This window comes from Saccopteryx leptura, chromosome 3 (genome assembly GCF_036850995.1).
Source record: "Saccopteryx leptura isolate mSacLep1 chromosome 3, mSacLep1_pri_phased_curated, whole genome shotgun sequence".
Classification (NCBI taxonomy): domain Eukaryota; kingdom Metazoa; phylum Chordata; class Mammalia; order Chiroptera; family Emballonuridae; genus Saccopteryx; species Saccopteryx leptura.
Genome location: NC_089505.1, coordinates 85,098,428 through 85,119,637, shown reverse-complemented (window position 1 = coordinate 85,119,637; position 21,210 = coordinate 85,098,428). Strand labels below are relative to the sequence as shown.

The window sequence follows — 21,210 nt, the reverse complement described above, 5'->3', positions numbered from 1 at the left end:
TCCCCACAAGCTGATGACAAGATTTCCACGTGGGAACATAACACGACACGTTGAAAACTCTTTTTTAGGAGAGAAACTTTAAATGAAGGTGTTTATCCAGGATGCTCATGTTTTGAAAGGTATATCTGGGTTAACTTTTTTAAAACAAGGTTATACTCAGAGTCACTGATTTCCTGTGATCAAGAAAGAAACATGGCCCTTCGAACACCAAGGGTCTTCTCACAAATGCCCCTAGGATGGGCCACAGTGTGTTTTATGTTGCAGAAGAGCGCGGCTCATGGACTAGGACTGGCGTGAGAGTCAACGCAGAGCACCCTCAGAACCCGCCACTGCGCGGAGAATTAAAGGTGGCCTGTTGCGGCTTCTGTTCTAGAAGATCAGCCTGGCAGCCGAACCTGTGGTGGTGCTAGTGGGTTAAAGCATTCAACTTGGAACGCTGAGGTTGCCGGTTCAAAACCCCGGGCTTGCTCGGTCAAGGCACATATGAAAAGCAACTACCATAAGTTGATGCTTCCTGTTCCTCTCCTCCCACCATCCTCTCTCTGAAATCAATCAATCAAATAAAATCAATCAATCTTTAAAAATAATCCATATTAGATTATGGGCCTTAGCAGAGCCTCTTACCCACCCAGTCTGGAAAACTCTGAAGGCGGGACCAGAGACACACCCTCCACCCAGAACTCCAGAGGTTGTTGGTGGGGTGGGGTCCTCTTGAGGTTCCTGGTGTCAATCACCAGTGCACCACCGCCCCTCCCATGCAGAAGGGATATTATTGGCCTTAAATCAGTGTTGACAGTGCTCCCGCCTTTGGAGTTCCGGAACATTCCACCTGCACCTACGAGCTTCGGCTGAGACGTGCAGGTAGGGAATGGAGGCTCTGAGAGCAAAGGCACCCCCACGCCCAGCTCTGGCCATCTGCCTAGCTCTCCAAGGAGACGTGGAAGTGACCTTCACAAACCTTGCCAGGAAAGGGAGCCCGGCCATGTCCAGTCTGTGTGGAGGTCAGGACAGCCCTGTTGGGACCTGGGGACGGAGCGTGGTGGCACTGGTAAATACGGGACGTTTTCTGGAATCTCAGCGTCACCATGCTTGATACAGCCCAAGCTCAGGTTTACCTCAGGTCCTTATCTCCTTGTTCCTTAACCACTCGGGCAGGAACCCTTACCAAGTCAATGATTAATTTTTCTTGTCACCGGAACCAAAACTTTCCTATATTTTTGACTAAGACATTCAAATGCCACCTGATGCCCCCCCCGCCCCCGGTGCACCCACATTTAGTTTAGCACAGAGCATTCCCTTCCGAGTCCATTCAGAATTCCAGGGCACCCTGCTGGAGTGAACCCTCCAGAGTTGTGTCCACAGCCGATCCCCACCCGGGTGCAGAGGGTGGAACGTGTCACTGCCCAGAACTTGACATTGAATAAGAAAACTAAAGCCGGTTTATCCGAACAGAAGCCTGGTCCCAGGAGGAACGTGCCGTGTTCTCTCCCACTCAGTAAGACCCTCTGCCTCTGCATGGGGTCTGGGCCGGGGGTAGGGGGGAAGCCACAGCGTGTTCAGCCCACGCAGCCTGGCCACGTGCTGTCTGAGCCCCACACCCACATACCACCTCCTGGCCTCCTCACAGAGCCCAGGTTTGGCCGGGGGCCAAGCTTCACCTCAAGGACCTGGGACCTGCTCGGCCGCCCAGCAGGGGGATCACACGCTTGTTCCCTTTCAGGGCTGAACAGAGGAGAAGAGGGCAGGAAGGGGTGCGGTATGGCCCCTCATCTATTCTCTCCATGTTTCTTCTGGGGTCCCCTGAACGCCTACCTTGAAGCTCAAGACAAACCTGGGAGGCCACAGTCTTGGGCTTCAGGCCAGAGCCTTTGAATAGAAAGGGGCGATGCCCGGCTGAGGACCCTGCACCCATCGATGGTGCCACACCCTGGACTTGCCCTCAGAGGGACCGGTCACTCAACATAAGTCCCTCTTCTGGTGCCGGGATGGACAAAGGACACACACACAGCAGGAGACCTCTCGAGGGCCAGGGGCAGGATAGGACAGAGCCGGACACAGCCAGTACCTGGACACATGGGAGGGTGCAGGTCACACAGGTTCCCTGGGCGGTGTCTGAGAGCAAAAATGTCTGAGGGACCAAGAGGAAACAGCTCCAAAGGAAGAAGATGGCCAAGGGGGTCCCTGGCCCCTACATATGTCCCGTGTTCTCTGTGGGGAGGGGGGCACGGCTGGCTGTGTCTGGAACCACTTTGGGTTATTACCACTTGGGGCCAGGTCCTGTGGCATGCATCATGCTAAACACCCTGTGGTGCCCAGAATGGTACCCACACCAGAGACTCACCCCCCCATGTCAACAGAGCCAGAGATGTCTTTGCGGGGGTCACACCGCTTGCCTTCCTGCCACCTTTTCAGGGTGACAGCCGAGGGCAGACACCTCGACTTTGACTGAGAGGTGCGCTCACCACAGACTGCAAACGAACCAGCTGTTGGAACACAGAGCTCGCTGGGCAGGCCCTGGGTCGGCTGGTCCGGGTCAGCCTCCCTCAGTCATTGCAGCAGCCCAAGAGGCTGGACCAGTACGGACAGCACACTGAGACACAGCTGAGGGGAGTCACTTCCTCAGGGCCACCCAGTGGACAGATGGCAGAGCCAGGTTACACATGCAGGGCCATGGAAACGGGCCTGGGGACCACTCTGCCATAGGCCCAGAGAATTGGGAGAGGGACTTCCAGTTGCTGCTGTTCACACCCTGCATTAAACTAAATGTACGGGAATGGCCTCGAGACAGGTCCTCTCCAGCATCCGCGCCGGCCTGGCTCTGGATTATAAACGCACGTGGCCTCCTCCTTGAAGCCATCGTTGGAGACGCGCTGGGCTCCCCGGAGGCAGACCTCCATGTGTCTTTGCTGTGAGCGGATGCCGAAACCACTGAGATGGTCCAAGGTGCCGTTTGAAGGAACCCGGTTGGGCCCTGATGTCCAGGGGACTCGCATGGTTAGGAACACATGGAGCAGTGAAATTAGGTGACCTTGCTCTTGGTAGTTACAAATTTTCTTCCAAGTCATAGGAAGGGGATACATGGCTTTGGACTGTAACTCTTTCTGGGAAGTTCTCTGGAAGACAGCAAGTTGGTGGACATGGCCCACTGGCCCATGTGAACATGTCCACCTGCCGGAAGGACTCCTCCACCTGGTGGCCACCCTTCAAGTCCTGACTTCCGACTCCGGCCTATTCCCTCTCCTCTGGGTCCCACTGGCCACTCCCACCTGCCTGGCAGCTGGCATACGGTGGGCCAGGCAGGCGGCGTGGGCGTCCTCGGGGTGCCCGGGTGGCTGGCTCCTCCGGCAGAGGGGTCGCCTTGCAAGGAGACTAGCGATGGTTCCTTCACCCTCTTCTGTGACATGGGCGTACGTGAGACCACAGCGTGTCCCAGAGTCACTCACCAAACACAGCCTCTGGTCACCTTGGTGAAGGCATGCTCCTCTCACCAGGCACCAGGACCTCACCCCTAACTCCAATCCCATTGTCCTCCTGGGAGTGATTTCCCCACTGCCGTTCAGGAAACGGATTTATGGTCCATGGAAAAAGTAAACGGTGCACTTGCCACTTCATAAAACCTCCAGGTCTCTGCCCCGGGGTCCCTGACGTCCCTTCTGGGGGTGCAGAGCCATGAGCTGGGAAATGAGCTGCGTTGCATGAGGAGGTCATTCTGTTTCCCCTCACCAGACGCGGTATGGGACCCCCTGGGTGCCCCGAAAAGGGTTCTTCATTACAAAAACCTGTGTGCTCATTGCAGATCCATGCCCACCCAACGGAAAAGTCCCGCTCTGCCCGGGACACGCACACGAGCTGCTCTGTCTCCAACGTCTGGATGAATCTCGACAGTAAAATCAGAGACCACCAAACACGCTGGGAGCTCTGCCACCTCCCGGGGTGAGGAGCTCACGAAGGTTCCGGAACAGGAACGTGACACTGCCCGACAACTCACAAGTGCCCGGGACGTGCTGCCTACATAGGCTTTCCCTGTGGGGCACCTGGCAGGCCTGGGCCCTGGTTCTTATGGACAGGAAGGACATGTGTCCCCCAGAGGGCAGAGGCAAAGCCAGACTCCCAAGACATCCCGAAAAATACCCCACAGAGTCAGCAAAGCAAGTTCCGTTCCCAAGTGCTCGCGCTGGGCTGTGCACACACCTGATCTCCTCTCAACAGCCCTTGGAGGAGACTGAGATGGCCAGACCCATTCCGTGTGGGCCAGGGGCTCGTGAAGGCCACCGCAGGCCACCTCTGTGACCCCAGCCAAGGGCCCTTACTAAGAAAATGGAGACAAGGTTGCCTCGCTGCTGCCCTTGCAGAGTTCTGGAAGCTGGGGCCCTTGAATTCCTTTGGCATTCAGACCCAAACGTGGGGGGTGGGGGTCACCAGGCAGGGTCCCAAGATCATGGTGGCGAACCCCAGCGCTGCTACACAGATTCAGAGGGGTGGCTGCGCACAGTAGGTCAGCCCTTCCCCACGGCAGTGGGCCAGCCGGGACAGTCCGTCCTCGGCGCCCCCAGGAGTGCCCGGCCCCCCAGCTCACACAGCACACGCCTTCCCATGTCCACCGGGCCCACCTCATAATCGGATTCCTCCCGGCCTCTAATCCTTACTTCTAAAACGTGGATTAGGAAAATCTCATCTGGAAAGTTAATTAACGTTTGAATTCAACACATATTTACTGAGCATAACACTTTGTTAAGTATTTGTTTTATATGTAACCTGTCTTTGCTCCCCCTCCCATCCTTATTGTTCCATCAGGCAGGTTTCCAGCTGGTCCATTTCTGTCCTTTAAGGGGTTTTTGTGTGTGTGTGTGTGTGGCTCCTTCCAGTGGCTTTAACTCAACTGTTCGGACAGATTTCTTGCACGTGCAACCTGCCGCAGAAGCGTGTGTGAGATCTCCGAGGTTTCAGTGGCGGTGAAGCGGTCGGTGGAGCCGGCAGAAGGTCGGGAGGCCAGACCTCTTCCGTTGGCAAGCTCCGGCTGATGCGGGTGACACGGCCCCGGGTCTCGGGGACGTGTGGGAGGGGAAGGACCCCTTTGGAGCCCTTGATGTGTGCTGAGCAATTGTGTTCGCTGTCACCCACTGCTGGCACCAGGATTATCGTCAATGCCCTGTTTCCCGCCCTCCCCCTGTCCCGGGCTGTAGGTAAGCATGTCCTCCAAGAGCAGCCCCCACCCCTCCGCCAAACAAAAGTGAGCTCGCCTCCCCGTCCCCAAGAAAGGAAGCCGGAGCCTTTTCATGGGCGGTGAATGGGGTCCTCACTTAGGCCGCATTATGCCGAGCCCGCATTTCCCCTTCCTTCTTTACCCCATTCAGGGGGGTTCTGACTTCAACTAATTCGATAACAATCCCACCGGGCCTTCTCGTCTCCCAGCCCCCGAGCACATTGTCCGGGCACCAGGCCTGCCCCCCCCCCCCCACTCCCGGCCGCACTCCAATTAGCTGGCCGGCCGCTGGGCCTCCTATTCCCTTCCACCCCCTTCCTGTCACCGGCCATGTTTAACGATTTCCTCTGGGACTGGACGCAGAGGGCCTTCGGGGTGGAGGGCCACCCCCTTCCCCCCGCCTGCTCCCCGCCACCGCCGAGGTCAGGAGACCTGGGGTCAGGCCGAGCAGAGACTGAAGCGCCCACAGCCTCACGCATGCTGGCCCACACTACCTTCCAGCACCTGCTCTGATTCATAGAAAATGGGGCGCCTGGACACCGTGGACAGACAGTCAGGCCTCTGACGCTCCAGAAATCACCCACACTTGCTTGCGAAAGGGAGTGACCCCGTGCCTCAGGGGCCTGGGCCTGGGCGGTACCCCCACAGCGGCAGCCGGTTTGTGGGAGGGTCCCGTCTCCCGTCACATTCCTGTCCCTAGAAGCTGTCAGGTGGGTGCAGAGTCCATTGCTGCTGTGGTCCGGGCAACCACTTCTCTCTGCAGGGTTGACACAGTAGTTTTGCCCCCAAATTTTACTCCCAATTTTTCCTGCTTGAAGAGAAAGTTTTCAAAGCCCCCCACAGATGGCGGGGTCAAACGTCCACTCACACACGAGGGCACGATGAGGGGTGTTCTGTGCGTGGCCAAGCCAATTCCGAAGCCCCTGATCATGACTAACAGAGTCCAGACCTTGCCAGGGGCGACACCCCCTCATGAGGGCTGCCTGACTCATGAGAGCTCAGCCGGCCACTGACCACAGGCTGGACAGTCAAGCCACTCGGCCACTGGCGTGGCGTGTCATCTGTCCCCAGATGAGCGTTCAGGGAAGCTCAGGGAGAGTGGGCCCCATGACAACGCCCATGTTAAAGACAAGGAAAGGATCTGCTCTCTGACACAGCAGCTCCTAGCAGGATAATAATGACATCTGAAGGCTTTGCTCAAAATGCAAAGCAGACCCTTGGCCTTCGCCTCCTCCTCACAAGTAAGCAACGCCATGCACGGCCCCCGCCACCCTCGCCCATCACGGGCTGCTTCCTCCACCGCTGGGTCAGGAAGAAGGTCTGTATCGAAGGCCACGGGTGGCATCTTCCAGTAGGACATTTGGGTGAGTAACGAGACACCCAAAGGGAGCCTCAGTCTCCTTTGGGGACTTTCCTCCTGAGCCTGCTGGGCAGTGAGGGCTGGACAAGCATCCTGACCTCTCTGCATGTCCAGGAGAGCCCAACACAGTGTTGGGAAGGACAGAGCTTGGTCCTCAGACCCTGCGGACGATGTCACAGCCTCTCTTCATTTACTCAGGTCTAAAGAAAGGCCTGGTGAAGGGTGTCGGGGAGCCACAGTGAGGCCAGCCGTGTCCACGGCAGCGCCCTGACCCAAGGCCCCGCCTCGGGCGCAACTCAGAACACGCCGGGCTCGCCTTCCCTGCCACCAGCCTTCCTGGGGGTGTCTGGTCGGGGGGCCGGGCAGCACCAGAACTCCTCAGACCCAGGCCTCCGTCACCGAAGGGGTTCCTTTCTGGACAGAGGTGAGCCTTCAGCCTCCGGGAAGAGATGAACTCGGGACGGCTCCATCTTTAATCTGGGGACGTCCTAACATCCAGGGGTCCCCCTGTGCCCCAAGTTGCTACACAAGCTTTTCCCCTGGCTGACCCTGGGAAGCCTGGAACCTCCCAGAAGAGAGAAGACAGGAGTCAGGGCCCAAGCACTGTCACTCTCCGAAGGTCAGTCACCTCTGAAAGCTCTGATTGAGAAAGGGCGTGCCATGGTCCCCCTCGAGAGGACGGGGCAGGGCGGCAGCGGTGTCTTCTGGCCCTGAGCACTCTGGGCGGGCATGCGGGACGCACGCCTGGGGCTCTGCTGGGGCCCGTCACGCGCTCTTGGCCGAGTGAACCAGGCTGCTTCTCCGCGTGTGAACCAGGCGAATGGAACCTGCTAGAAACGTGCTCCTGACAAGGTCCTTATCCCTCCCCCCCAATGCTCCCTGTGCTTATTGGCCGCTCCTCCTCCCTGATTCCTGGCCAGGGACCCAGGTTTCAGGATGGGAGGAGGGTGGAGCAGGTCAGGAGCTCCGTGGGGCAACCCTGGGAGTGCTTGTCCTGGGTCTCAGAGGCCCCTCCTGGGGGGGAGGGGAGCACTCCAGGGCCTGCCAGTCATTTAATCATCATTATCCCAGTCTGGCTCAACCTTTGCACCAGGTTTTAGTTGGGGCCTGAAGGAGGCCAGGGGAGGAGTCTTGGCCACCTCTTTCCAGCCCAGCCACCGTCAAACCCCTGTCCTCTCTGCTCGGCAGCTGGCCGAATCTTCCAGGAGAGCCCCTTCCGTTCCCGCAGCCACGTCCAGCCCTGTGAGCCCCCCCCCCCCAGGTGCCCGTGGACGGGAGGAAGCGGCCGGGCCTCCTCATCGCCCGCCCACCGGCCCTTGGCAGCCCTGCCTGGGCCTCCGCAGAGTGAAAGGAAGGCTGATAAATTAGTCTGGAGGGAAACAAGGCGCTTCTACTTGTAAAAGGTCACCACGACTTTGTTCTGGGTGAGGGTTTATCTCGGCTGCCGCAGGGACAGACAATGCCCGGGGCCTAAATGGCAGAAATCTTAGCCGGGCTTGTGAAATGACTGTGCCGATAAGCCCGGACGGAACTCAGAAAGACCTAAATGGGGAAGGAGTGGACGGTGGGGTTTGAACACGACCGAACAGGGCTGACACAATAGGACGTGCGATCAAACGGGGCCTCAGCCCAGAGGGAGGAACGCACTCTCAGAGCCGGACAGAGCGGGTCCCTGTGGCCCGGCTGGCCAGCTATCCCTGCCCGGCCCCAGCCAGCAGACGGGGGGGGGGGGGGGGGGGGGGGGTGTGTGTGGAGGGACACAGGGGTACACAAGACAACAAGACAGGGCCCACAGACGTCCCCGGGTGCGGCCACGGGAGTTCTTCAAGCCAAATCCCTTGGAAACACAATTGACCATGTCACAGGTGGCCGGGGCCGGGCCCACAGGGGAGCTGGGACCTGTGAGCCAGTTCCCGTGCCAACAACACGAGCCTGCCCTTGTCCCAACGTCTTCCCTTTCAGAAGAGGAGACTCCACCAGATACAGTGAGGTGGGTCCAGACAACTGATTTCAAAGTCACCGGGAGGCCATTTTATTCACCTTGTTCCAACCCGTGTGAAGCGCGGTGTGGGGGCCATGAGGAGAACCCTGGCTGCCGAGGGCTCTGCTTCTTCTACGCTCCCCTACCACCACCACGGGGCCTCCTGAGCGGACCGCGTGGGCGGACCCAGCCCTGGAGCACAGCTCACCCAGCCACACCTCAGCGCCTGGCGGGCCACGCAGAGCAGGAGCCGGCTGAGCGTTCTGGATGAGGCCGACGTGGCCTGCGACACGCCGAGAACACATTCCTAACTGGGGCGAGGGGGGGGGGGTAACTAGCCCTCCAAATTCCCAACTCGAGAGAAGCCCTGATAAGCAGACAAGGCCTGGCAGGAGGTTCATGCCCTTGTCCTATGACCCAGGGAGACCTTTTATGGCCTGCCACCCCCGGGACTCTCGTCTGACCCAGCGGCGGGAGGCTCACAGAGGGGCTGGACGACAGAATGGCCAAGGCCGAGCTGGGGATCCCCGGGGAGCTGCCTGGCCAGTAGCTGCCACCCTCAGAAGGGGCCGCCCTCCTGGCCTGGTCTGCTCCCAGCGAGGCCGCTGCTGGGAAAGTACTAGAAATAGAAATATTTCCGTATAAGTGACGGAGACTGCAGATACTTCGGTCTTAGCAGGTGGGTCCCCGGCCAGACGGGGTCAGTGCAGAGGGGTTGGCCAGAGGCAGCTCAGGCTGGTCCTGAGAGACAGCCCCACTCCGTCGGGTGCAGTGTGGGTGCAGACATGCAGACAGAGGCCAAGGTGTGTCTGTGTCAGGCCACACCTCACTCATCCCTGTTCCCCCTGCAGGAGGCAAGGGCAGGGTCATCACCTGCAGGATGTGGCAGCGGGCGCCGCTCTAACCGCGGGGGTGCTGGGGCAGTGGGGGGCTCTCAGAAAGCATGGGCTTCATGAACTTCAGGGGGGAACAGGCAGGAAGACACCACCTGGGGTTTCTGTCTCGGGTCCCTTGCTTTTGCGTCAGCTTATCTTGTGGCTTTTCGGGACCCTCTCCCCTCTCTCGGGCTCGGGGGAGACACGGGGACGCCCCCAGTGGTTTCCGTGTATGACCGGGATAGTCGGTGCCTGGGACCCTCACTTGGCCACTGCCGCCTTGCCCTTGCCTTGGGGAAGGGGTCATGCCAGAGGTCAGTGCTCAGCGGGTCATCCCTCTTCCCAAGGAGAGCCCCTCAGGAGGCCCTTGCTGGCTTGGCCAGTCCTGCCAGACACAGAGACAGCAGGTGTCTATGTCACTTTCCCTGAGTGTGCAGCCCCGACTTTTCTTAGGGAAAAAAGAGAGAAGGGAGGGAGGGAGGGAAGGAAAGAGGGAGGGAAGGAAGCATCCCCTTCTCCCAGGCAGCCTTTGGGGGGCGCCCCAGGGAAAGCTGATCTGCCATCATCCCCTTCATTCCCCCCTTCCCCCCCCCCAAATCCCCCCTCTGACAACTTGATGGTATTTGCCAGGTCCCCGGTTCATGGCGCGGAGTGAGGGTGGGCCCGGCTGTCACCGCTGTGTGTGAGAGAGAGATGTGAAGGGTAAAACACCATTTAAGAAGTTGGTATTCACGAACGTCTCTAGACTATGACAAAAAAAAAAAAAAGAAAATATTTATTTCCTTTTTCGCTTGTGAATCAGATGCTCTATTTAAAGAAAGTACCCTCTGCTGGACTGCGGCTGAGTTATTACCCCTTAAGGAAATAGAGGAGACGTCTCGGGAGGTATTCTTAGTCATTCTCTCTCCTTTCTTCTAAAATTCCTTATATACCCGCGCCTCGAAGCTGGGCCTAAGATAGTGCTGGGCTTCGTGGCATTCTTGGGCTAAAAATGTCTGGGCCTGATGTCACTCACGGCACTCAAGAGGGACGGGCGAGGGTTGGCCCTACGGTCCCTTCACGGCCACTGTGAGCAGCTCCTGGAGAAGAGAGGGCGCCCGCCCGGGGGTGTCTACATCCTGACCCTCGGTCGAGCATACGCGGCCCTGTCTAGGTCGGCTCGAATCCGATTCCTACTGGATGTCCCGGGAAAAGGTCCCCGCACATACGCATGCACACACGCACGCACGCACACACGCACACTGTCTCGGTTTCCACGGCAGTGAACATTCACACGGTGGCACACTTACCTCCCCCCCCCCCCCCCATGGACACCTTCTGAATCTATGTTATGCCTCCTAAAAACACGCTCAGGTAATTATAATGGGAAAAGAGGAAAAAACCCAAAAAATATTTAAAAAAAAATCAAAACCCTGAAACGTTTCTAGGCCTCAAATAAAACTCCAGTCACCCAGAGAGGAGCAGCGTTGGGGCAAATTCCGTGCCTGACAGAAGAGCCATCGTAGGAAGGGTCTAGGGTCCAGTCCCGTGGGGGTGGGGCTGTGGGATGGTCCCACCTGTGTGTGCCGGTGCTTCTGAGAAAAAAAAAAATAGTCAAGGCCTAGGATGGAGGACACCACGCCCTAGCTCGCCTGGCCGTCAGACAAGCAGGAAGCCCCAGAATTGGATCGCTGTGGTTCAGACTGGCCCTGTCCTCTGTTTCTCTGGCACCTGACACTGTTGAAATGACGAAGGGGAAAAAAAGGCAGTAAGATGATCTAAGTAAATGACAAGCTAAATAAAAAAAAGAAAAGCAAGGTGCCAACAAGAGCCCACAGTGGTGGCGACGGCCCCAGGGCAAGAGAGAGAGTGAGAAGTGGGTGTGTCACAGAGCAGATATATGCTGGTCACCTGCTGAGCAACCCAATGCCCCGCAGCCATCCTGGTCATTCCCTCTCTCCTCTCTGTGCTCCGTGGTGGGTGGAGCATGCTGGCAAAGCATGGCTGGCGTGAAAACCTCTGCTCGCCGCACTGCCAACGGACACCCTGGGACTCCCACGTGGGGCGGCAGGCCTGGAGGAGTCTCCCTCATTCTAGGTCGGCTGTCTGACCCCGCCGGCTCGTGGAACGTCCTGGGTGCTCTCACAGACCTGACATCCAGGTGGGCTTGTCGAGACTTTTGGTTCTAAAACTAGGGCAGTCCTGGAGGAACGGGGTTGGCTGGTCCCTCTCCCTGGTGAAAGCCTGGCATCCCCAGAGGTGGGGCCTAGGAACCTGGAATTCTAATGCTCCAGGTGGTTCTGACGGGCAGTTCAGGTCAGGCCCCCAGACCTGGACTTCCGCCCCCAGGTCTCAGATGCCCAGGGAAAACCTGACCTTCGCAGGGTGACCTTCACATTTTTCTCTGGGGACTCAGAGGGAAGAGTCCCTGAAAAGGTGTTTTGTTTTTTTGCCAGGGAAGAGAGAGAGGTGCGGCGGGTGAGGTGGGGAAGAGGAGGAGGCAACCCCGAATCTGAGACTCGGGGGGAGGTCTCAGGCGGCGGCATGGGAGCACGCAGGACTCTCACCACACCCGCCCAGCAGAGGCTGGATGCACCCAGGAAGTCAGAGCCAAGCCGCACCTGTCCCCAGCAGCGGGGACTGTCCGCCCCTGAAACCCGGGAATGCCACCTGGGTCCTCGCTGTCCCACATGCGTCTCAGCACCTGTGAGATGTGTCCCGTCCCACAGTCTCAGAGGCCGAACTCCCCCTCCAAGCGACACCCAGCTGACCCCGGGGAATGGACACCTGTGGGCTTCATCCTCATCCTTGCCACTTTGGACTCAAAATAGGCCTCCAAACATCTTCCCATTTCAAAGATGCTCAGCCTCAGCTAGGGAGGAAAAAAAAAAATCAAAAACATCGCTTTCCTAAGAATACCTACGGTGGGTAGACACACACACACACACACACACACACACACACACACACACACACACGTCATGCCGCTCAAGTCCAGCCTTCTTTAAGGCCTGGTGTCCCGGACAATAACTCGGTCTGAAATTTACAGAAACGTCCTGGCTTCTGGGAGTGCAGGGCACTGGGGGAGGGTTCCCAGCTGCAGGGACAGCCCCGGGCAGGTGGCAGTCCTTCCCGCCAGCTCTCACAGTGACACTCTCCTGCGGCATCCCTTACCCTGGTATCTCTGGGTGTCCTGGCAGCTCATGGACCATGGGGGTGGTCCTGGTCCTCCCCAACACCTCCCATGGGCCCCAGAACCCTGGGGGAGCTTGTTTGGTTTTTTTTTGGGGGGGGCGGTTCTCACGGTTGAAACACTGGAGAATCAAGCAGTCCGAGACCTTGGGGCTGTTTCCCCGTGACCCTGGAGCCTCCCACAGGCCTAGACCCAGACACAGCCTGTTTGTTGACTGAACAAGGGATTGCAGATATTCACACTCGGGCACTGAAACCAAGGGGATGAGGTGAAGCCCTGAGTTAGGTTTTTAGATAACTAGAAAACTGAAAACCCGTCCGTCCACGCCAACACGCCCACCAACCGGCTCCTTAATCAGAGGTGGAGGTGGCAGCGTTCAGCTGCTGAGGTACCAGTTGCAGGCCGGGTGAGGCTCTGGGCCCCAGGCAGCCACCTTTGCTGGCTTTTCAGGATGCACAGGCACTGGACCCAGAAACAAGCAGAACACGGCACCTGACGGCAAGAATCACTCCCTTGGCCCCCCTGGGTGAGCATGGCCTTCCCGCCACCAGGCCCTAGAGCTGTGTGTGTGTGGGGGGGAGGGTTCCCAGCTGCAGGGACAGCCCCGGGCAGGTGGCAGTCCTTCCTGCCAGCTCTCACAGTCCCATTTCCCTCGGGGCTGTCACTCTGAGCCATCTCTTCATTAGCAGAATAAACAGCGTGGTGATAAATGTCATGATTTACTCAACAAATGATGAAAATCATTGTTTTTTCCAGACCCCAGGGCCATGAAATGTAATCATGGGTGATTTATCCGGGCAGGGTGAGTGGTGGCCTCCTCAGCAAACATCTGGGGTGGGGGGGTGGGGTGTTCAGGCATCATCCCTGACAGGGTGACGACCCACCACCCTTTGAGATGGAGCCCAGGTGCCATCTCCACTCACCCCAGCTCTCATCTGTCCCCCCAGATGTGGCTGGCCAGGTCGGGGGCTGAGGAGACATATCTGACCCGGGGCGCGTTTCCTTCCAAAATAACGGGAATCTCCAGGTGTGCCCCCAAAGCACCCAGGAGGAGGGAGGCTCTGAATCGCTGAGTGTTCCGGTACACACGCCCCTGGGCCAACGCCCTTGTTCCTCCCACTTCTTGGAGGAAAAACTCCTGCGTGAAACAAGGGTACACTGCCCCCCCAAACCTTGAACCCAGAGGCCATAGGTCATCCATGTCACAGGGCCAGCAGGGGAGAGAAAAGGTGTTTTGTTTTTTTGTCAGAAGGGTGAGTGACCCCAAAACCTTGCGCCAGCCGGGCATCATGTCAGTCACACAGAGACAAAAGGGAAACGGCCATTCAATTGGATTTCAGCGGACTCTCTAGGAAAACAATTTCGTCCTCAGAGCGGAAAGGAAACTGTTTCCATGGTGTCCCCATATGACTGTAAGAATAATCTATTTGACCCTAATTTTAATCCAGTCCTTGGGTACACCTTCCTGGGTCTGCAGGGGGGTGGGGGGGGGGGAAATCCCTTTGTGTGCCCGTGTTCCAGGCCACAGCAGAGCTGGGACTGCACACATTGGCTCCTGACTGTCCCCTCCCCGCCCTGTCCCCCCCCAAGTCCACCATGAATCCAGCCCCAGCCCCTCCTCGGATTTCCGTTGGCACCTTTGCTAAAATGTCCCTAGCTCTTCTCCTTCGGGAAACAATTATCATGTCAAAGGTAGAAAATCAAAGCACCCCAGTTTATGAAACAATTACCAGTATGAGCAATTGCACATTCATGTGCGTTGTCCCCGGGACCCACTCTGCTGTCCTGGGTCTCTGCCACCCCACCCCACCCTGCCGCCTCACCTGCTCACCTGACGCTTATGTGCTCACACCTGACGCTTATGTGCTCACATCTGTCTAGTTATTTTCCTCACCCAGCTGAGCTGACGGCCCTGGGCCGAGCCCACCACCGTGGGGCCCAAGGAGTGGGTCTTGGCAGGAGCGCAGACTGGACAGGGTGTGTGTGGTCAGGCTGCCTGCTGGTCAGGCATTTAGTGACTGAGGGATTCACACAAAGGTCCAGGCTGCAGATCCTGGGTTTCTCGCTCTGACCTGGAACCTGTTTGCAGGCGTGGGGTGGGGGCCCTTGAGGGCGCACGGTCGGTTGGTGCCTAACTGGGAAGGAGCACCTGAGAGCCACGTATCTCTCCCGAGGTGCCCGTCCTACTTGAGGAAGGCATGGGCCACAAAGCAAAGGGCAGTGACTATCTCAGGGGACATGTGGAAAATTCTATAGAGAGAAGATGGTGAGTGACTTTCTGCCCCAAAGACCCAAACCGAGGTCCATGGGAGCGAGAAAGAAACCTTGGCCTTATGATCTATTTCAGGCAGAAATGGGTTCGCCCTGAGTTTAGGGACCTCCCCCACTTCCTCCTTTCCTTCTGTCCTCAGGGAGGCGGTGGCTTCCCACCCAACCCTGCCATTGGCTCTCAACTACAACAACGACACAAACAGCTGCCCGACCCATTTGCTGAGGCCATGAAGCCCGAAGACCGGGACCACCGCGCAGGTACTCAGCGCCTGAGCGCGCGAAAACAAGGATGGGCGAGGTCAAGTCGGTCATCCTCCTATCGGCGGAGGCTGGACGGAGGGCAGATGCTCGTCAGGGCTGGTGTGGAAGGCAGCCGTCCGGTCACGACTAGGGACAAAGCCCGCTGCCCCCAAGGAGAGAGGTGCCGTGCAAGGCAGAGCGTTCCCTCACGTACGGCGAGAATACACAATATCGCAAAATCAACAGGCCCGGGCAGATAACGGCCACGGCCCGTACCAGGCCTGGCACCCAGCGAGCGGCGGCCATACGGGTCATTTCTTTATGAAGGAGCAAACAGGAGCACGTATCGGAGCAGACAAGTACAAAGTCGCCTCAAGGTCGTGCAACGTGCTCCTTGTAAGCTTCTTTTCTGCCAGGATGTCTAAAAGCCACCTGCTCGATGACTAGTCCAGACCCTTCTCCGTGTGTCACACACACAGCCGTAAATCACTCTCCCAGACAGCCAGGCTTGGAAGGACAGGACAGGTAGAGTCTGAAAAATGCCGTCTCACGGCGAAGACCACTTACCTGTCACACTGTTGGAAAACGCTCTCCTCGGTCCCAGAGGGGTTGTCCACACAAACCACCATGAGAGAGCGAGCACCCAGCATGGCCCCAGGGGGCTGCAGTCCACACCCCCTTCACTTCCTGCCTCACTTTGCTCCTGGGCCCGTGGGCGTCTGTTCTGAAGGTGACCCTGACCTTGAGTGGCACAGACCCGAGTCTGCCGCGTGGGGACGTGCCCGGCTCATGCAGCCCAGCTGCCCAGCAGTGGTGAGTTCTGGAGCACCCATGCCTTTGTCCATCTGGTCAACCTACCTCCCAGGTAAACCAACAGAGCTGGCCCTTAGGCGGGGGCTTTTGTGTCCCCCAGTGTCCATACCCTATGTGCGACCAGGGACCACAGTCTACCTTTCTGCTGGGAACTCAGGGCCAGCGGCGTTGAGGGCGCACCTATGCGTCTCCGGTGACGGAAGGAAGGTCTGCCACGCTGTGGACAGCCTCCACCTCCACCTCGACTGTGAACATCATCACATCCAGGCCCTGTGAGACTCTGAGAAGGGGTCAATGCTGATGGGCCCCAGGGGAGATGCCCCAGAGTGACTGGAAAAAGGCACACAGGAGCCCCCCCACATCCCTAAGGAGAGACTTGGCCAAGCTGTGAAGGCTTAGACGCCAGAAAGCCTTGTGGAGGGCAGAGGTGGACCCACACACAATAATACCGTGGGACCACCCAGGTAGGAACCTTCCCAAAGCCCCTGAGAGGATGTGAGAGCTGTCTCCCCCAGCCCTCACTGTCCTGGTCCCTTCCTAGAGCACACAGGTGCTCTTCCTAGAGCTGACCTCCACCCCAGAAGGAATCTCCGTGTGCGCCTGCATTTTCTACCAGGCGGGGTTCTAGCCAGAAAAGCACTCAAGTGTGGCTGTGCGGGGACCCAGGGGACCCCAGATTAGGGCCCAGCGTCCATGGTGGCCTGGATAAGATACCTCCAAGGGAGGGACACCTTCAGGGACATCAGCACCCTTCACCCAATGTGCCTCCACTCTCCTGACCGCACCCGGGCTCCAGAACCATCGAGGCAGGCCTAAGTCAGGGGACTCGAACCTGCAGACGCCCCTGTCCGGCAGGATGAGACTATACCCCACGAACACAAGGAATGAGGGCTCCTCTCAGGGAGCAAGGTGACAGGGAGTGGTGAACAGGGGTCCTATGCTTTGATGTGCACGGGGTGCTAGGCCCTAGCAGCTAGGGGACAGCACGGCCACCGGGCAGGCGTGCTCTGTGAGCTGCTCGCCAGCAGTCAGAACCCCATGTGCCCGAGGTTTCCCTGGAGTAGAGACTGCTGTCTGGGGACATTCCATCAATCTCCATTGTTGGGCTGAGATTGCAGGCTTAGCACCTAAGACCCAGACGGGAAGCACTGGAGGGAGGGGGTGCGGGGAGGGTTGTTCAAGACATGAGCTCATTAAAGACACATTTCCGGGAAGAGAGCGGGCACAGCCCACGGGGGGCTGACAAGCGTCCACGAGGACCTCCGATGCTTTCTGAGTCACGTCATGCGGGCTGCAGGATAAAATAAGCCTGGGAAATGTGACATTCGAACGCTCTCTCCAACCGAGCCTCCTGCCTGGGGCGGCGGCGGCAGCGGCTCAGGCGGCTTTATAAATAGATGGAGCACAAGATAAATGGCCGCGATCAATCACGCCAACGCGAAGGAACACTCACCTCCCACCCGAAGTCGGCCTCCTTCAGCGTGGCCCGGGGCGCCACCATGTAGGGCCCGAAGCGCTCCCCGATCTCCATCTTCTTCTTGGCCCAGATGCCCAGGCCGGCCCCCGGGATCGAGGACTCGCGGAGCTCGAAGTCCGGCGGGATGGGGATGTCTTCCGGGATATAGACGGGGGCCTCATACGGCGAGCCCTCTTTGGGGGTGAAGTCCTCGCTGGTGGGGAAGGGGGATGCCGGCCCCATGGGGATGGGGGACATGATGCTGTCCTCGGTCTCGTCCTCGGCGCTCTCTCCCGCCAGCAGGTCCGGGTCTGGCTCATACATATTATTTACAATGTCGCCGTCACCTGCGGGGAAAACAAGGCAGCAGCGTCAGGCCAGGTGGCCGGCACACCTTCCCCAGGGCGGGAGGCTCAGGGACCACAGGGCACTGAGACAGAAGAGGAACCCAGGGTGCCAAGAGATCTGGAAGTCCCTGGCCACCGGCCCCGCCCAGGACACACGCCCCCCCCCCCGCCCCCCATGACCCTGAGCTGAGCAGCCCTCATCCCTGTTAGAGGCGCCCAGGTTCCACCAGCTCCTTCAGGAACCAAAGTTCCCTGCGTCTCCCCAGGGCCCTGCGTGGGACCAAGACCCCCATCTGCCTGTTCCGCTTTAGGAGAGAGGGACTGGAAGATGCCCACACTCCACAGGTTTGGGGACAGTGAGGGGAGCCATCACAATGGGCACCCAATCCGGGGCTGGTGGTGAAACCCATGTTCCAGGGCCATCCCGTTGGTGTCTGTGGCCTTGGGAATCTGGGCACGGAGATACGTCCCAGTTCTTGGGAAGATGCAGAATTTGGGTTCCCTTGGAATGTGTCCCAAGACTTGGGCTACTCTGAGCAGCTGGATGGGGCCAGCAGGACCCAGGAAGTTCCCGACGGCCTCCTGCCAGGTTGGGACAAAGGCCTGCTGGGGTCAGGAACATGGGACTCACGGGACGGTAGGTCCCAGGACATGGCAGAAGGGCAGAAGGGTCCTTGGCTTATGTCTGGGGAAGTCTCTCTTGGGGGTTCTTCCTAAAAGACATGTAGGAACCTAGACAGTGCCACCTGGACATATACCATCCCCGAGAAGGGGATAAAACATGGATGGCGGGTATGTGATAGTGAGAGCAAGGGGTGAGTCACACCGTGGGGAAGGGGCTCGCTCCAGGTGCCGACCCAAAAAACGGAACAGACAGGTGGATATTCACAACACGCTATCCACAAGCCCCCACAGGTGGGAACACCCAGCAGGTGTTCCCCACCCATCAGCAGGTGAAGGAGGAACAAACGTGGTCCATCCACACGGTGGAGTATTACACAGCCGTGAAAAGTGCCGACCATGGACACGCCCTGCAAACATCACGCAGAGAGAGAGAGAGAGAGAGAGAGAGAGAGAGGGAGAGAGAGAGCCAGACACAAAGGCCTACGCATGTGTGGCTCTGTGTCTATGGAATACCCAGAGCCGGCAGCGCATGGAGACAGAATTGATATTGCCAAGGAATGGGTGTGGGGGTCTCCTTTGGGGGAAGAAAATGTTCTGGAACTGGGCAGAGGGGGTGGTCACACAATATTGTGAATATGCTCAATGTCACTGATGTGTCCACTTGAAAACGGCTCTTTTTATTTTTATGTTATTTGAATCTCACCATCATAAAGTTTTAGATGTCAGAAACGGTGCAGGGGGGGGGGGCTGTGGCGGGGGGAATGGAAGGGAGGGGGCAGAAGGAGCAGGAGGCCCAGCCCGCTCGACCCCCTCCAGCCTGCTGACCATATGGAGACGCTTCCGCCTGAGCCCTCTGCCCTTCGAAAACCTGCGAAAGTGCCTGGCCTCTGTGGTAACTCCACTCCGTGGCCCTTGTCTCTCGCCCCACCCCTCGCTCCTGACTGACGACTGGACAATCGGCTGGTGAAGCAGAAGTCTCCACGGAGATGAGACTTTTAAGAGAGAGAAAAATGATGACATTGAGCCCCTCATGCCGGCAGCAAACAGAACTGGGCGAGAAGAAACAAAATGTTTTCTTTACAAAGAAACCCAAGTCTTGAAGAAGAAGAAGAAGAAGGAGGAGGAGGAGGAGGAGGAGGAGGAGGAGAGGCAGGGGAGGAAGGGGAGGAGGAGGAGGAGGAGGAGGGAAGAAGGAGGAGGAAGGGGAGGAGGAGGAGGAGGAGGGAAGAAGGAGGAGGAAGGGGAGGAGGAGGAGGAAGAGGAACAAGAAGAAGGAGGAGGAGAGGCAGGGGAGGAAGGGGAGGAGGAGGAGGAGGAGGAGGAGGAGGAGGAGGAGGAGGAGGAGGAGGAGAAAACAACCATGGGGATAATACTTATTTAATTTAGCAGCATTCACAGAAAGTAATTGTTATGTTTTAAGTGACCAACAGTTCCTTGTTAATTGGCTGGTAGGATCCTTTCAAAAACACAGCACCCAGCAGCCCCCGCCACCCTGAAGATTCGAGGTTGTTCAGCTTTGAAAGCGCACCCCCGTGCACCTTCCCTGACCGCCGGGGGCGGGGGGGGGGGCACAGAGGTAAATTACAAGGGGAGGCGGGTAATTAAGGTGCCACCTCATTATTGGAAACTGGGAACTGTGGAAACAGGGCCCCCCCACACACATCCTTAACCCCTGGGTGGTGGGGGGCGCCTTCGCTCCAGGATGAGGATGAGGGGTGGGCAAGGCTCCCCCCCCCCCCATGCAGGGGACTCGCTTGCAGAAAGTGTCCCCTTGTACGAATGTGCATCTCGGGGTGGCTCTTTTGTGGTGGTTGTTGTTGTTAGGGAGATTTATTTTTCTCTTCTTAAATTTTCTGTTTGAATTGTTTGAATTCTACTTCCCAAAACGCCTCACCTGCAGTAGGACAAATCAGCACTCCGAGGGTATGTTTAATTTACTGTAGGCCGAGCAAACAGCCTCCGAGCGCGCAGCGGTGTTTCCTGATGATTAAAGGAGGCTGTGCTCTGGCCCCCGCCCCCGGCGGGCACGGGGGTTAAGTGATTGCCCCGAGCGCCAGGAAAACCGAGTCTCCACTCGGCTGCCCGCCCCCCAGCATGCTTCTCTCAAAGCTGGGGGACAGGTGGCCTCATTACCCTGCAGAAACATTTGGAGAAAATGAGGTGTCTCGAGCAGCCAGCCCCCGGGGGGCCCTGAAGAAAGCTTAGAGTGGCTCAGAGGCGCCGGAGCCATGGGGCAGGCCAAGCACATGTGGTCCTGCTCCCCCAGGGTCCTGGGGACCCAGAGAGGACGAAGCCAGAGACCACCCTTTCTCAGCCCTGTGCTCCAGCCAGGGGGGCCTGGGAAGTAGTGGCCCCAGGCAAGAGCCCCTCTGCCCTCTCCCCTCTGCTCTCTGGCCTGGGCTGGACATGCATTCCCCCCGCAGCCCCCTCTACCCGGGCCCCATGACCGCTGGCGCGTTCTCTCTCTCTCTCTCTCTCTCTCTCTCAGGTCGGAATGCAGCGCCAAGAACATGAACTTTTTATGACTTTGGAAACCGGCTGTACAATGCTGTTATTTACTGGCCCGGAGACCTCAGGTCTTTTATTTGGGGTTTCGCTGTCGTTTCAAGAGAAAGGTTTCATGGCCGAGTCCATCATTCCTCAAAATCCTTTTGGGAAACCTACCAAGAGAATAAAACCAGGGAGGCGAGGGGAAGAGGGCAGGCTGTGGCCGGAGGAGAAGGAGCAGGACGCTGTGAGCCAGTGAGCAATCCTGAGCCGGGGCCACCGAGATCGGGGGTAGGAGGGGATGGGGGGGCACGGGCAGCAGGCGCCCGGTCCCAGCCTGACCGCTGTGTTCTTCTTGGTGAACGTGAAGCCAAAACCCGG

The 21,210-nt window shown here is 58.2% G+C and overlaps 1 protein-coding gene across 5 annotated transcripts in view; it reads right to left on the bottom strand.

Annotated features, from left to right (window-relative positions):
* The window catches only part of PRDM16 (PR/SET domain 16), a 309,142-nt gene that overhangs the window by 190,685 nt on the left and 97,247 nt on the right, over positions 1–21,210 (bottom strand). For all 5 annotated transcript variants that reach the window (XM_066374857.1, XM_066374858.1, XM_066374859.1 and 2 more), the window contains exon 2: positions 17,369–17,718. In XM_066374857.1, coding sequence (XP_066230954.1) covers positions 17,369–17,718 — 350 coding nt within the window. The remainder of the gene's footprint in view (positions 1–17,368; positions 17,719–21,210) is intronic.